We start from the raw sequence: 17,142 nt of genomic DNA on the forward strand, positions 1-17,142 counted from the left end.
TTCCTGCCCACAAATCTGAGAAAATCTTTATTCCTCTGACAGTTTCCCACTGCAGAAGACACAAACTGCAAAAGGTTGACATTTTTTCATCTAATTAAAACCCACTCTCTGCTCCACAGATCTGGCACTTTTTCCACCATGCTGCATCAAGGTCTGTGTGGGTGGAACACACAGCCTGTCCAAGGCAACATAATACAGGTTCATTCCTGTTTCTCACAGTCCCTCCACGCCGGTACAACTGTTCAACAAAATCGGGCTCCATCAGCCCCTACAAGGCTTCCTGCTCTGCTACTCACAGCAGTTATCCGTCTAACCGAGCAACGAAAGAATAAAGAAAACAGCATAACAACAAGCAAAAAATTGCACTAGGGAAGGAAAGATGTACTGGCATGGAGGGACTAGGAGAAATGTAATATTTCCCCTTTTCTCTCTATGTCCTCCTATGCCAGTAAGATTGGGCACATACTAGAGCAGTTCCCTACACACGGTGGGAGAAAAAAAGAAAGATAAACAGAAAAAACACCTCAGAGCAGACAAGTCTGACCAAAGCACATAGCAAGTGGCCAATGGTGCCAGCCCTACACCAGCGTGGCCTGATTGCATACCCGTGGCACTTATACTGCGGATGGGAGTAGCATCAAGCGACAGGTAAGCAGGAGGGCAAAGCTTGCAACTGAATGCCATAATGCAGGGGGCATCATTTTAGCACAATGGTTGGGTAAGCTCACACCTGTTTCCATCCCACTTAGCAAAGAAATCTATTGTGGCATTAGGGGACCTTGGGCAAACTTTTTGCCTGGCAATAGGAAAGCTGGAAGGAGCCTTGTACCAGCAAAAAAATAATAAATAAATCAAAAAATCAATCCTGTGAGGAGTGAACCTACCCCCTGTCCAATAGGACAAACATATCTGCTTTGAGGAGGCAAGCGGGGAGCATTGTACTGGCTGAACCTGATTTGTTTAAAGTATTGTCCTATCCCCATTCGTTTGTACTGGCATGGAGGGACGTAGAGAGACATATACACATATATACACCAGAGTAGCAGTAAAGTGAGTGCTCAGTCATGTAACACTTCACTACAGGTTAGCGTCACAGGACCCTGAGGTTACATGAAGGTTAAACATCATACAATGATCAATCTGTGTGTAAGATAAGAGTGGAACTTTTAGGCAGACACGGAGCAGAACTACTCACCGGGGAGCTGTACGTCCTGTGCTCTGGCTGGCCTGGGCTCTCTGACCCCGTAATCTCCCTGCGCTGTGGCGGACCTGGACTCCCTGAGCCCATATCCTCCCTGTGCTCTGGCTGGCCTAGGCTCTCTGACCCCGTAGTCTCTGTGAACTCTGGCTGGCCTGGGCTCTCGGACCCCGTAGTCTCGTTCAGGTTAGCAGGCTCACTGCTGCTGTTGCTCAGGCTGCAGTAATCTGCAGTTCCATTAACGAGCGTTGGCTGGACGTGATTGCACCAGCTCAGCTGATCACCGATGTGATTTTCTGTAGCCTTCAGTTCTTGTAGCTTCATTTGGACCTAAGTTGACACCGAAATAATGAAATATTGAGCCCATGACAATCTCCAACTATATCATCTGCAAGTATCAAGCTGATCATTTATACATGTTTTTTTTTTTAATGTACAACCATCTAGGGGGCTTCAGATGCATGGACCCAGGACACTCCCTGTTCTAGAGGCCATTTACACGTGTGCTTGTAGTAAGCAGGGGTGCTTCTGATCGCTGATAGCGGTGACATTATGGCACACATTGCTTGGAATGCGCACGTCTCCCATAGTGTGCATCACGTCCCTACAGATCAGATGTGGGTGGTATTCATGGGGGACAAGTCTCATATATCATGTCCTGCTAACAGTTCCACGCGTTTTAACACGCTGATCTCCCCAAGGTCTCTCGTTGTAGGTCAGGAGGCACAAACTCTGCATTGTTTTAGTTATTCACAGTTTTACGAATCATGTGTCAAGCGTTCCTCATTTTCCAGCTCTGTGCTCGTCCTTGAGCTTAGCATTCGTGTCTAAACCAACTCTCCAAATTCAGGCGGTGACTTTAATGGGAGAACTCTCCCCTGCATTCTACTCTGCAGACTCTCCTGACCCAAAGGACTTGGGGTTGGATTTAGTATACGGCCCTTAGCCTCAATGCAGAGAAGTGCTAACGCTTTGTAGTGGTATTTCTCAGTGATGTCTTATTTTAACACACACACACACACAACATTTATAGCCTATTGTGACTGTGTCTGGCACTTGATTGCTTTTAATAATGTCACATTTCATTAGGAGCAGAAAGACTCACAAACTGCCATATACATAAGAAGTCACGTAAGGCGAGAGCCAGCAGCTGTTCAGAGCCATCAATGTCTGGATGTGGGGGACGGGCACACCAGAGAGACTCAGGGGGAATGTAACGTGCAGGCTTTAACCCCTTCCCTGCAGTAAGGCTGCCAACACATTGTAAAGCAAAGCGATGCGTCTGTAGCAGTGAAGGAGTTAAACCAATAGGCCGGGATGGAGAGTAGGATTCCCATGAAATGGCCAGAGCAGGGCTAATAACATGTTAACACATGCTAAGGTTGCGATGGTTGCAGTGTGTGTTAGGAAATTCCTTACAGAGTGAATCTCATGCTGAGAGTCCTGCAGCTCCTGCTCCAAAGGCCCCAGCCGTCCCTTCCCCGTCTGCAAACTCTCCTCCAGCTGCGAGGTCTCCTCCTGCAGTCGGCTCAACTCCTCCTTCGCCTGGTTCAGCTTATCCTCGTAAGTGTAGATCTCCGTCTCCTGGCTGGTGATCTCGGCTTTCATAGAAGAGATCTGTGCCCGAACCAGAGAGATGCAGGTCACGGACACATACAAGCAACAATGCAGGGATCACAGCCTTTTATAGCTAAGCTGATATCATCTCTCTGGAAATCAACCGTGTTTCTAGAACTAAAGCTTTCAAGTAAAGCAGGTATTAAGGCAATGCTCTCACTAGCACAGGTGGCCCAATCATTTTGACAGAATCAAGTAGGGGTATCCTTACAACCTGCACTTACTGGTCCCTGAGGACTGGAGCTGGGAACCTCTGGTATATGGAGTTCTGTGGACAATACGGTGTATAACATGTGGCATGCTCATGCTAGTTTCCAGTTACACAGATGCTATGCAGCCCCCCTTTAATTTTTGTTTTCAATGCCGACCATGGGATTGACACATGAACCCCCAATGCGGGTACAAAGTGTGCAATACCATGCAGATAGGACAAAGGAAACAAAAGCGACACAAAACAGTGGGGTGGTATAGTTTGATGTGATAACTAGTGCTTTTTAATGACGGAATACTTTTCAGAGGAAGATGAGAGCAAGAGGTACCCATCAGGGGAAACGTGCAGGAATTCCGGAGCCCAGGAAGCAGCTTCCCAACAGAAGCAGTAAAGGAATTCAAAGCTGTGTTTGGCTACACACGAGGCCATCCTAAATACGGGAATAAGTCAACGGACAAATGTGGTTTGAGGCTTCACCACATGTACGTGTGCACCAGGGGTGGTCAACTCCAGTCTTAAAAGGCCGCCAATAGGTCAGGTTTTTAGGATATCCCGGCTTCAGCACAGGGGGCTCAATCAATGGCTCAGTCGACGACTGAGCCATTGATTGAGCCCCCTGTGCTGAAGCCGGGATATCCTGAAAACCTGACCTGTTGGCAGCCCTTGAGGACTGGAGTTGGCCACCTCTGGTGTATGAGCACTAAATGGCCCAAGAGGTCCTGATCTGCTGCCAATGTTTAAGTTTCAATGCATACCCCCAGATGTCTGCCAACCCGTACCCGCTCAGCCTCCTCTGTGCACTTCAGCCGGAGCTCCTCCAGTTGACCCTCCAGTATGGCTTTCTGCTCATCCAACCCGGACAGGATTTCCTGTACCTCCTGCCTCTGAGCCTGCAGCACCTGCAAGTTACTGCTCTCGCGCTCCACTTCATCCTGAAGGTCCTACACAAAAGAAAAAAGGCAATCCGAGCTTCACATCCCCCAACACTCCCTAAAATATATACCGTCCACAAACTCAAGGAGGGCGATGAACGGAGCTGAAGAACCCAGAGCCGTATTGTAGAAAACACAATCGCTCTCACATCCATTGGGAATTTTTACTGCACCAACACGCGAGGGCTCTTCAAAGGGGCAATTAGCCCAACGAGACCAGATAAACTCTCCCTCAACAGATGTATCACAATCAGTGACGCAATCCATATGAACAGGAAGTATGAGCTCAGTGGCATGTGTAAGTATGTGGAAATATGTTACAAAACAGGATTGAAGGCCCATTCCCTCTTAAAATGAAAATAAAAGTATATTATTGTTGCGCTCACTGTAACGGTATAGAGCAACATTTGTATTCTTTGTTAAACCATGGTTACGGAGCAGGCACTGGCTGTGAAAGTATATATCCCACTTCAGATGTGAATCCGTTATCTCAATCATATCTGGAATACCAACCCTTCCCATTCATTTGCATTCAAGCTGCCAGCATCGACCTAGTTCCACGTGTAGCCAGGTCCCCTCCGGTCCTCCGTTCCCCCCCCCCCTTACCTCCGCTGCCATGGGGGGTGTTGCGGGGAGGCAACGGGCTCGCCGGCGGCTCCCTCCGCAGGGCGCCGCCATGTTCTAGGTGCTTGCGCATGCGCAGAAGGGTTGCGGTGGCCATTACAGGGATTAAGAAAGGGCAGGAGAGGCGCTCCGTAGTTCAGACTCCCCACAGTTGCGCATGCACAGATAGAGCTAGCAGCGGATATTACAAAGTCACGCATGCGCGGTAGAGATAAGAGGTCCACAAGGAACAACAGCACCCAGCTGCCCCTGGGGCTGCTAACCACCTGACACCAGGGAGCCAATGGGGTTACAGGATTCACTGAGAGGAGAGATTCATTTTGGTGCGCTCAGGACAGGAAAGGGAGTTGGAGCTGGGTCAAGGTTAGGGGAGGTTGTGTGTGCAGGAGTCAGGGACCCACTGCACTAGGCCAGGTAAACCCCCAGGCCCCAGCTAGGGACTGTCAGTACATTAGCTTGTGGCTGCTTTAGGGACAGGCCCTAGGATAGGGAACCTGCCCCATTAGTATTGAGTAGAGAGAGGTCTCGGACCAGGCCTAATCTAGCAGAGAGAGAGGGAGACTGTCTTCAGGGCGAGACTACTCTTTATGGATAACAGCCCCCGCGGAGTTCAGGACGTCGCACAGGAGATCGTGGATCGGCGGATCCTTTGTGAAGATATCTGTGGGCCCGGGTGCTGGAGCACCCGGCAGGTATCGTTATAACGTACACCAACAGAGTACATATATATTGTGGGCAGCGCTGTCTCACACACCATGGGGGTTGGGTGTGGGACTTTGAGGTGCAGGGACACGGTGTGGGGTTACGCCTTGCATGGTGCGTGGGCAGTTGTACTCTTACTCTTAGTCATTATAAAGAATAGAGTGTTAAGAGTTATCTGTTATCTATGTTACAGTAAAAGGCCTTTATATTTTACACTGTGTGGGTGTGATTTATGTGTTGGGTCCTGTGAGGGGCTACTCCCCACAACGTTGGGATCCCTCACAGGTGGAGGCGCTGCACCGGATTGTAAGTACATCACTCCAGGCTCTCCGTGGCGGAGGCTCAGGCCACTGTGAGCCAACAGGTAAAGGTAGCACCAGTAGCATATTTACAGCCTACCCCCAGATCTCACTTAGGATGGGGAAAACAGGGCTACACACGTCCTCATTGTTATATTCGTATTATTATTGTCACACTACAGAACATGGTTTAAAGAATACCATTCCGCTGACAAGCCAAGTTTCCAAGCATGTCTCAGAAGGGCAATACTAAAGCAATAGGCCTACAAGGCCAGTTACTGAGCCATCTGCCGTGTGGATACATTCCAGCAGAAATGAAGAAGCATCCAAGAGTGTGACCCCCTCCCTCAGACGCTGAGATCTTTATAAGGGCTCAGTTTTAATGTTTTTTTTCCCTAAACAGGAAGAATAATACTATTGTGTGGAGAGCTTACCCTTGAGTTGCCCTACACCAGCAATGTTAGTAGGGTACACACAGAAACAAAACATATATATGCTGGGAGCCATTATATAGATTTATTGGTTAAAACATATATATGTTTAACAGTTAATATTGGAGGGAAAAAAACACTCCGGCACCAAAGAGGTTAATATTTTTACAGCAGGGGTGGGCAACTACAGTCTTCCCGGGCCACCAACAGGTTAGGTTTTCAGGATATCCCTGACTGGGCCACCTGTGCTGAAGCAGGTATATCCGGAAAACCTGACCTGTTGGTGGCCCTTGAGGACTGGAGGTGCCCACCCCTGCATCACAGCCAGAGACCTGCAACACACTGCACAGGTCACTCTGGGAGCAGAAGGGTTAAAGCCACCTACAGCCAGATGCATCTTACCCACTGCTTATTATATACACATGAAATTGTGCCGGGGGGAATAAATATTCATGAAGCACGGTTTGGCTTCACTGCATACTGTATGTAATTGTGTCTTGCTTCTGTGACAGCTGTCCTGGGGAGATATATGAGCAGTACGGTGGGATCGGCCCTTTTGTCTGGATTATTATTATTATCACCACAGCAGGACAACCGGGAGAAAGGCAATGAGCTAAATCGGGAAAACAACGACAAGGTTTCCACGCGCACATGGATACAACCATCCCTGGGCTCAAGAGCTTCCAATTCAATATGTACCATATTTGCGGTTGGGTTTTATTACATGATGGATCTCCGCGGCGCCTTGGAACCGCCACTGGCACCAATTGGTGAAAGGTTAAATGGTCCCATGGGCAGATCAGTTCTCTCTCTCCAGGGAAAGGTGTTCTCTTTCTATGTAGTAAACACTATTAAACCCTCAAAGGCACCCCCCACCCCCCATTGTAGGTGATCAGCTGGGAGAAGCACATACGTCAGGATGTATTTAATGAACCACCAACAACATTCCTATCCACCGCAGGACAGACTTTAAAACGAAGAGAAACATGGCACATTGTCACAGCGTCTCTCGCTCTGTATGGTTTACACCTAGACAGATCTCCCCCCCCCCCGCCCCGTTACATGAAAAAAGGTTACGGTCTGTGTCCAGCTTACCTGTACCTCACTCGTTCTCTGTTTCACAGCTTCCTCTTTCTCGCTCAGTTCTTGTTCCACGCTCGTCTTGTCCCTGGAAGACCAGCAAACCATACAAGAATATTTGAGGACGTCGGTCACAGCCGGAATGCTGATCCAGCCGCCTACCCCCGATTCCCCCTTCAAATACATCGAGGACAACCCCCCCCCCCCCCCAACACTACAACCGGGAGGAAAGCCGAAAAAGGGTGCAGGCCCAGGACGTATTAAAACCAACACCGCATCCCAGGAGAGTGGTCCAGGGGAAATGCGAAAAAGCAGGAGGAGGAGAGGGGAAAAAAAATCAATGAAACAATCTCCCTGGCGTGAGCTCACTGTTGCTAAGGAGCAATTGGCTAATGAAAATGGCTGGGAATTCAGAGGGGAGGCGCGGCTTCGTCAGCAGTATTAACCCTGCAAAGCCTGGGGCCTGGAGGGAGGACATGGCACTGTCAGCACAGATTGTATAGTTACAGCCGGTAACCTGCAGATTGGAAATCTTTCCCTTCCCGCAGGCAAAAACCTGATATTTAGGAAACAGCAGCCATTTATATTGATTCAAAGAAGCAATCCAAGCAATATCCTACAAGTGTGTTTTTGTAAAATAAATCTGATCTGTAGTATTAGATAATACTTAATGCCATTTTTTTTATGAGTTTTAATATACTGAGCATCCATTGATTTCTATAGCAGGCATTGGCCCACCTCCCCAGCAGTGCAAGATCTTTGTAACACTTTCCTGTTTGTGATCATTTGCTGCCAATATTCCCAGCAGTTTGAGCTGCAAACTGTAACAATAGATAATGTTACCTGAGTAATATAAGAATACATTGTAGCTGCTGAGTTACACTGACTGAAGTATTGACTTGAAACTGAAAGGCAGCCACTTAGTGAACCCTAGGAAGCTGGATCTTTGCTGATCGATCACGGGAGAACGGATCAAAGTCGTTTGTGCAGCTGATAACAATATATTACATCTAGAATTTGGTGAGCCAGCCAGACTGTTTTGATTTCTGCAGCTACTCAGCTCAGCTTGGTTTTATCCTCTCCTCCCTGACCCTGCAGAGATCTGTGTGTCTAGCACAGCCCAATCTTGAATGAATGAATTGCATTTTCACCTAACTATGCAGCACTCTCTTACTGAAGCGCTTGGAAGGTGAGACTGAAGTTAAGGATTTGCACACAATTGCAAAACCTTAAGGATAAAGCACTCCAGACTTGTTGGGGGTGTAGGGGGGAGGAGGTGAGGGGGGAGGGGGAGAGAACTTTATTGAAGTCAACGTTTCGGTGCTATAACCACACCTTCGTCAGGACAACCCCCCTCTTCAACAGGTCTCGGGTGCTTTATCTAAAAGGTTTTACAATTGGGTGAGCAGCCAGCACCTCTACAAAAACAGAGCCGTGGGGCATTTACTGTGAGAAAGGTGTGCGAGGCTTGCACCAAATGTATCTTCCAGGATTTGCACACAGACACTCAGACTTGGCACTATATTATATGACTTGCATATTCCCTGGTGGGTTTTAAACAGGAGTTTAGCATTTAAAGTGAAAACCCTTACTGTATGCTGCCAATTTCCGCATACATCTTGCTTTTAATAATTCAAACAGGAGGGTTCTTGCTCCCATGATAACGACACGTTTAGATGGTGCTCTTAAAGCCCCTTGTACATGAAACCAACAGTATCTACAGGACGAAGGGGTCCCCAGAGCTATAAATCGTGCGGTTCAGCTGCAGAGAAAACCCTCCCGTAAAAATTCTGTAACAAATGGGCAGGACTGCAGCTTAAAGAAAAGACGTCTTTTTGAGAGGCAAAGTTGAAAAAATACATTCTGCGCGAGAAGCACGTAAAATCTATCTTTATAACAGAACAACAAGCAATACTGATTCAGAGCTATCCAAAAAGTACTTTATATGGTCAGAAAAATGCAATTATTGCCACATGCATATACTGTATATTTGCAGCCATTTTAATAACACCAAGTGTTATTTTTTTAGTGCAAAATATACGTGTATCTAACCTTTATTGTTGATCGCGTGATTTCTATGTTTAATAGAAGTAACATTCTGTCGCTGCATGACATATTTCTATAGCAATTAGATCATTGCTCTGTGGCAGGACCCTCCAGAACCATTATCGTGTTAACCAGTTCAGAGCTAGTAGTCTAGAACGATATCCTATCCGGCGCTGGAAGAGCTCGCTGTGCATTGAACGGGTTAAACACCGTCACAGCCAAATGTGAAAAACAAAACACCGATATTCACTGAAAGCATATGCATCGTTATAATAAAAAGGACATTGATTGTAAAGAGCGGACAAGCAGTTGTGGGACCTTCTATGCAGGAAGAGAACTAATGTCTTACCCTCCAAGGTTAGCCTAAATTCTGAGCAGCGACCCCCAAGACAAAATTGGTAATTTTCAAACTAGAGAGCTGGAGATTGTACCTCTGCAGACCATCTGTCCTCTTCCGGTGACCTTGGGCACGCTAACATCTCCCTAGCCTTTTACAGAGCACCAGTCTGATTGTAAGCTCCTTGGGCCACTGTTTCATGGTGGCTGTAAACTCGATTTACAGCACAATAACTACATGTAATAGCATATTACCGGCACAGTGACACCCCGGTCCAAAAAGCTCACAATCTATTTTTTATTTGGTAAGTGAGGCACAAGGACATAACGTGATATTCCCATGGGCTCTCAAAATGAGCGGAGGACATTGGTTTAACCCGTCTGCTGCCAAGAGGTCTGCAAAGCATTGCGGCCCCTCCCCCCCCCCCCCCCCGCTGGCAGTGATTGAGTTAACAACAAAGTCACTCCTTCCTATTCACCGATGATGCAGTGAGATATGCCCAAGCCTGGGACATCTGCCTAGAATCCTGCAGTATTCCTACAGACTCACCGGTCATTCTCGGAAGAGCGATGTCGCGGGGACTTTAAGCAATCTCTCACCATTCGCAACATCCCTGCCGATCATTATCCCTATTCCTTTGTGATCCCAAAGGCCGACGAGAAGCGCGAAAAAAGGCGCGTTAAAAAAAAGGAGAGAACACGGAGCTGGGTAAGGTGGGGAAGAAAGAACCGTGCGGATGTTGCTTTGTCTTTTTTTCTTCCTTGAAGGATCATAATCCCAGGGGGAGTTAGAAAAAATCCCAGAATATAAAACGACAAATACTTGCAAGCATCTGAAATTAAACGTCACGCGGGTAACGAGTGTTCATGTCCCAGTGTCCTGGAGCAGAATCACCTTTATGCAGGCGTCTGATATTTTCCTGCCATTAGTTTCAAACAGGCGACGCGGATGCAAAATGCAGAGGAGTGTGCACTGCTGTGACTGACTGCCTTACACCCAGGAGGCTGGGTGCAGAAATAGCAGTATACTGATAAACCAGAGCATGGACTGCAAGCAGCGTATGTATAATGAGCGTGTGCGCTGTCCCCGAGTGTGTGTACAGTGAGTGAGTTTGCGCGCTGTCCCCGAGTGTGTGTGTACAGTGAGTGCGCGCACCGTCGCCAGAGAGTGTGTGCGAGTCCCAGAGTGTGTGTGCTGTCCAAGAGTGTGTGTATAGGGAGTGCGTGTACAGCGAGGGTGTGTATATTGCATCTTGCAGAGCGGGATTGGTGTTTTCACACATCTGGAGCTGGAGGGGCCGGAGTACCCAGCTCTGCAATGCGCTGACGGCCCCTTTGGCACTGTACAGAGGTCATTTAAAGGAGGAATACCAAGTCTGTGCTGCTCGCTTTGGCAGCAAAGAAATCTAAAACCGCAGCTCACCAAGGCAGACAGCGCTGGGAATCAGAAGCCAGGCGAGGAGTAACAAAGGACGAGAGAATGGAGGGATTCAGATCCACTACACGCGGAATGATGGCAGAATTCACATGCTGTTATTCCAAGCACTGGAACATTCACCAGGGAAGAACACGGGGTGGGGTGTGAGGGCTGTGTGCTGTCAGACATCTCTATATGAATCACATATGCAGAAGAATTACTTCTATATGGCACATGTCTACAACTAAAATATATCACAGGGTGAGAAATAACTAGAGGTCTGTGCTCGGTTCTGGAGACCGTATCTCAGGACGTAAATATAGTGATTCAGACGGCTGGTGTGACGTGTCGCCATGGCAACGCAGTGTCAAATGACGCCACGGGCTCACGTGACGTCACATGACCCCGCAGCATCATTTGATGCTGAATACAAGGCGAGGGGGGCGCGAGCAGTGAGGGAGAGCAGGCACGGGGGCGCGGGACAAATGGTTTGCGCACCCCTGATTCTACAGCATAAAACTGCCCAGGGAAGACTGAAGGATCTTAATACGTACAGAATAAGGGAGATAAAAGAAGGGGGTGGGGGGTTATGCTGGAAACGTTCAAATATATCGAAGGTTTCCACAAAGTACAGGACAGGAGCATATTTCAGAAGAGAAGAGCTAGAACTAGGTCCTGCTCTGAAGCTGGAGGGTGGCAGCTAAGGGGACATGTGAGAAAGTACTTCTTCACAGAAAGGGTGGTGGATTCGTGGAATAGTCTCCCAGCAGAGGTGGTAGGGGCTAAGAACGTAGAAGAATTAAAAAAACCACAACAAAAAGCCACGTGGGATGGACACGAGACTAAATCCGAAATATTTTCACTAGTCCATGGGACAATAATTACATATATTCAGTGTAGGTACCTGCAAATTCGGTTATGCCTGGACGTTGGCTGCAGGCTTATACAGTAACGCTTTGGCCAAAGGGTTTAACTAAATAACCCTTATTTACAAGATCACAATTTTATCTTAGCCTAATTGGCAGGAGCGCGGCAAATCGTTCTTTTTGTAAATCCGAAATATAAAAGAAAGCCGGGAATCTTTACAAACAGATGGGAAAATGGCCGGCTGGGTGGGCCAAGTGGGTCTTATTTGACGACAAATCCAATGTTTCTATGCATTTGCTCTGTATCCATCGTGTGATAGCTACACCCAATACAAACAGCTGGAGGAAGCTTTCATCTACTCGACCGCGTTACCAAATTGTTCCCCAACTGTTTTATGCACACTGAGGCACTCTGCAACGCGCACCTTCTTTCTGCTTCTGAATAAAGACCATTTTCGAAAAGCTGTATGGTTTTTAGAGGGGTGGCAATGTTACCATGAGATATACAGTATATGACAAATGATGTTCTGCAGCTTGATCATTTATTAAAGCAAAATATCCATCAGGAACCGCTGCTTTTACATAGTTTTGTTGTATTTACTAAAAGGAGTGTCGCAGTTATATAGTGAACCCCATCGCCAGCTCCATGTCACCTTGGGTAAGTGGTCCACACCTCCTTGTTTGTCATGTGTGATAGACAATAAACATGTTTTCTATTTTTATACACCTGTCTCCCTGGGCAGTGCGCTCCTTTGTGCATTTATTTGCATATTTTTTGCTCTCGACCTTGGGTAAGTGACCTTGGAGATCCCTGTGCCTCGGACATTAAAGGTTGGATTGTAATATCTGCAACGCACGGACTGTCTCCATGACTTTATGTACTGTATCTCTTATATATTTTGGAAAGTTGTGTGTCTGTTCGCTGTGCATTGGGACACCTCTTCAGATATCATAACCACATTTTGCATGATGGTTCCTGAGATCAAGGAGCAGCTTTTTGTCTATGTTTGGATACAATCTGTTCTTAAATTCTATGAGTTATTACCATTTCTCAAGCAAGTAAGCCACTGGGGTTTGTGCCTATGTATCTGGCACGTGACACCATAATGAACATAGCCTGGTGGTGGATAAGGAGAGTCAGAGAACAATAACATTTACACAGAAAGCTGATGTAGAAATAAAAAGAGGAAGTCAGTTGGCCCATGGAGGAGAAATTAAGAATCCTGGAGAAGGAGAAAGACAGGTGGAAACAATTAGGCCAGTTCCCAATTGGCCGATGTGGCGCGCGCGCCACACACAATAGCACAGCCCTCTATGGTGCAGGGCCCGGGAGCTTTGTGTGTGTGGGCGCACAAAAGCTGTGACGCGTACGCTGGCAGGGAAGACAATAATTTGATGGGAAGGAGAGAGATGAGGGTGGGTGGAGAGAAGGGGGAAGTGTGGGTAAGAGGAGGGGGGGGGGATGAGGTTGGTTTCTTAGGCTAAGGTCCCGGTATCTCCGCTGCAACGCGCGCCTGCGAGATTGGCGGCGCGTGCAGCCGATTCCCTGGTCTGCAGCTCACTGCAGGAAGAGAGACCGGGGGGGCGTGGCAGGGGAGTGACGGGGGCGCGGCCATGACGTCACCCGGCAGGTTCGCCCTCATTGGCTGAACCGCCGGGGGGCGTGCCGTATCGCTCGACGCGAGTCCTGCTCTCAATTCTATTGAGAGCAGGAGCAGCTATCGCCCCAGCGCTGCGGCCCCCCCTCGCAGCGGGCCCGGCGCCATTGAGGGGGAGGGCTCTCGTGCGTGCAGCGTCGTAGGCAGCGGGGTCAAGGCCTTAGGCAGCGTCCACTCTGCCGGTGACCGCGCTCATGCTTGAGAGCGGTGACGTCACTAACTGGGCTGCCCTGCATATTTTTTTCCCAGCGTGAGCAGGGGGGAGGGGAGGGCCGTGGCCGAGCAGTGACTGGGGCTGATTGGTTGAGGTCATGTGACCCTTCAGCGCACCTGGAAGACAATTTCATCTGTCTCGCCAAGAGCCTAGCGCCGCATGAGCGTGGCCAGACACATTCACATTCATTGTTCTCAACGCGATAAGCGCCGAGCGCGGTCAGCGGCAGCGTGGATGCAGCCGTAGCATTCCCAAGCAACGCCGGTTCCGTTCAGCTAGTAACTAATATCATGATCAGCGTAATCTAAAATAAAACCCAAATCCCAAAGAAAGCCGGGCGCCCGGGCCTGGCTCAGTCTTACTAAACCGGCGACACTTTCGTTATCCTGATGTGACGCTTGTTCGGGGCAGAAAAAAAAGCTTTAGTGGAAGATGATGAACATTCAATTTATCTTCGACAAAAGAAGATACGTGAAGCTTTGAAAGTAGACTGTAAAGGCGCACGTGGAATGATTACCGAGACGCAGCAGAGCGTTTTTTTTGGGGGGGGGGAACTTTGACGCAATGTCACAACTTTTTTTTTTTTTTTTTTAAGCCATGAGGACGGCTGGCTGCAAATGTTATCCCCAAATCACAAGATTTATAGAAGAATTGAGCAGCTTGGGACACAAATCTCACAGACTTTTTCTCTCATCTAGAAACCAAACCGCCTGCGTGTTAGCCAGAGAAATACGCTGTCATGTCCACAGAGACGCTGCAACCAGGCAGCCTGAGTAATTACCGGGTAATGATGTCACTAACTATTCCTACAACTGAGCACCAAACATCCATTTAACCCCTTCACTGACACGGGTACACACATGGTTAACATTTCTCCTTCATAAATAGCCAGCAGCTGCTGTTAAACTGCAACCCACAATATACCCCTCACCTGTACCCCCTCTCCCATGCAGGGGGGAAGAGCGTCACGTGCAAGTATCTGGGGTAACCAAGGAGATGCTTCAATCAGCGCCAAGGGACGGGCCGTGTGCAAAAGTTAGCACACGGATGTTTCCCAACCTTGAAAGAGTTTGCAGCAGCAGGACAGGCTGCACTGCGGTACCCCCTACGGAGGTAAGTACCCCTCTGGAAGCAGGGGGTCCCCAGAGCTGAAATTAACACAGTTTAACCCCGGAGACTCCCGGCTTCCAACCGGTCATTACAAACACAAATAAAACACAATGCAGCCTGTTCTGCGGTTTTAAAGGGGCAGTTTGAGTTAGCGGTCAGAATTGTATTTATTTTATCAACTCAATCTGTATAATCCTCTTTCTAAGAAAGATTCAATCAACACTAAAGTAGCGGTTTTACAGACATGAATATGTATTGCTCGTCGGGAACACCGAATTGAAGTATAGCAGCTACCTATGTATATCTGTTTGATGGCACCATAATTACTTTGTAAACAAAGGAACAAAGCCAAGCTAACAATTGTAATGACTGGCATAGTCTAATCCCCAAAATACATCAAATAAAGACTGTAAAACCCGCCAAAGAGCTTGTTTACCCCGGAAATGTTACAAGTTAAAAAAATATATATTTTGGAAATATTTACACTGGTCTGATTTTTATTATTATTAATTATTATTATGCTTTTCCACTTGACTTGCTAGACGTGTCACTGGCTTTCGGTCATGTGCGCCCCGGACCGGACTGCCCTCTCAGTGGGGAATAGAGAGACTCCACCATCTGATTCCCACTAAGCCAAATAGTACGTACTCACCTCTGTAATTCCACAATGTCATTGTGTAAAGTGTCCAGTTCTTTAATGGCAGAAAAATCAGCAACAGGGCTGGGGGCCAATGAGTCCTGGAAGAGAAGCGCAGAGAGGCGTCACGGAACAGGCTCTGGTTAACCCCGTAGCCACTGGATTGAGCCATCACTATCAATTTCAATCCAGTTGTGCAGTTTCAAAGTCGCAGTCCCACCTACCTGGTCCAATTTGGTTGTAGAATTGGCCTATTTGCTTCGTGATCTCAAACTTTATTGTGACAACCTCGTTTAACTTCTATTAGACAAAATGCGGGTTGACTTTTTTTTTTCCTGAAGCCTGACCTTTTTGGGGGGGAAAAAAAGCTTAACTCTGGTCCCGATCACTACAAATGTGGAATTCCTGCGGCATTCTTATCTCAGGAAGCTTTGAGCCCGTATTAAACGCTAACGGGAGCAGTGTGAATTGTATATTGTATGCCATTTGTTCCTCTGCTTTTCCCGGTGCTGTTTAAAGGCCAGCCTTTGAAACAGATTTTACATTTAGGAACAAATGTTGATCGCCGTGAGTGTTGAACTAACCATTCCTAATGACGCACTGGATCACTGACCCGTGTGATGACAATGCAATATATGCATCTATGAAAGCACAACAGACTCACCAAGTGACAGTAACAAGTCACATTAACAACAAAAAACACGTCAAATACAGCGAGACGTCACAAAACATTTGCAGAGGCCTCCATACAATGACTAACACAGCACAAAACATCACTACCCCAACGGTGGTTAAAGCAGCACTTCAAGTTTGTCAATGGGCGCGCTAACATCCTGTGGCAGTGAGCGGGTTAAGTGCCGAGGAGCGCGGGGTGACCCCATGAAAACACGGACAGTGTAACTGCACCGTTTGTAATAACGGTGTATTATACAGGCATACCCCGCATTAACGAACGCAATGGGACCGGAGCATGTATGTAAAGTGAAAATGTACTTAAAGTGAAGCACTACCTTTTCCCCACTTTTGATGCATGTACTGTACTGCAATCGTTATATACGTGCATAACTGATGTAAATAACGTATGTGTAACAGGCTCCATAGCCTCCCCGCTTGCGCACAGCTTCGGTACAGGTAGGGAGCCGGTATTGCTGTTCAGGACGTGCTGACAGGCGCTTGCATGTGCTGCTGTTTGCCTATTGAGCGAAATGTACTTACTCGCGAGTGTACTTAAAGTGAGTGTCCTTAAAGCGGGGTATGCCTGTATTGTGCTCATTTACATTACACTTCAGTTTGTGGAGCTGGAACTGGGTGGAGACTCATTACTACAAACGGAGTGCTTACCCGGTTTGCCCAATTCTAAGAGTATAACAACAAGCGGGCACTTATTTAATTGTTGATATGCTGCGTTAATACCAAGTTGAACACCCTGAAAAATGTACTCCCAGAGGGAACTGGCAGTGAATTGTGTTAAAGTTTTATTTGCTCGATAAAAAAAATCACGTTTACTCAGCACTAATCAATGAAACTATACAACCGCGTCAGCATTTTTACTCCATTCGCTATAAGTCGCTAATGAAAAGCAAGAAACACCGTATATCTTGTGACATGTTATTGTGGGGTTTTTTGCAGTCAGACTGTGAGAGAGAAATCCTTTGCAGGGTTAGGAAAGGTGTGTGGGTGCAAACACTATACTGTACGTGAGAGGAGGCGAGACGGGGCTCATAAAAATACATTTATCCCGCTATTTTCTGCACAGGATATTTA

At 47.5% G+C, this 17,142-nt stretch overlaps 1 protein-coding gene across 3 annotated transcripts in view; it reads right to left on the reverse strand.

Annotated features, from left to right (window-relative positions):
• Positions 1-17,142, reverse strand: part of EPS15 (epidermal growth factor receptor pathway substrate 15) — a 67,930-nt gene that overhangs the window by 12,784 nt on the left and 38,004 nt on the right. For 2 of the 3 annotated variants that reach the window (XM_075616329.1, XM_075616331.1), the window contains 5 exons: positions 15,394-15,479; positions 7,110-7,182; positions 3,782-3,967; positions 2,618-2,815; positions 1,196-1,528 (listed from right to left, as the gene is read on the reverse strand). In XM_075616329.1, coding sequence (XP_075472444.1) covers positions 1,196-1,528; positions 2,618-2,815; positions 3,782-3,967; positions 7,110-7,182; positions 15,394-15,479 — 876 coding nt within the window. The remainder of the gene's footprint in view (positions 1-1,195; positions 1,529-2,617; positions 2,816-3,781; positions 3,968-7,109; positions 7,183-15,393; positions 15,480-17,142) is intronic. The other variant, XM_075616330.1, reaches the window with a different exon arrangement.

The sequence above is a fragment of the Ascaphus truei genome, chromosome 10 (assembly GCF_040206685.1).
Source record: "Ascaphus truei isolate aAscTru1 chromosome 10, aAscTru1.hap1, whole genome shotgun sequence".
In the NCBI taxonomy this organism is placed as follows: domain Eukaryota; kingdom Metazoa; phylum Chordata; class Amphibia; order Anura; family Ascaphidae; genus Ascaphus; species Ascaphus truei.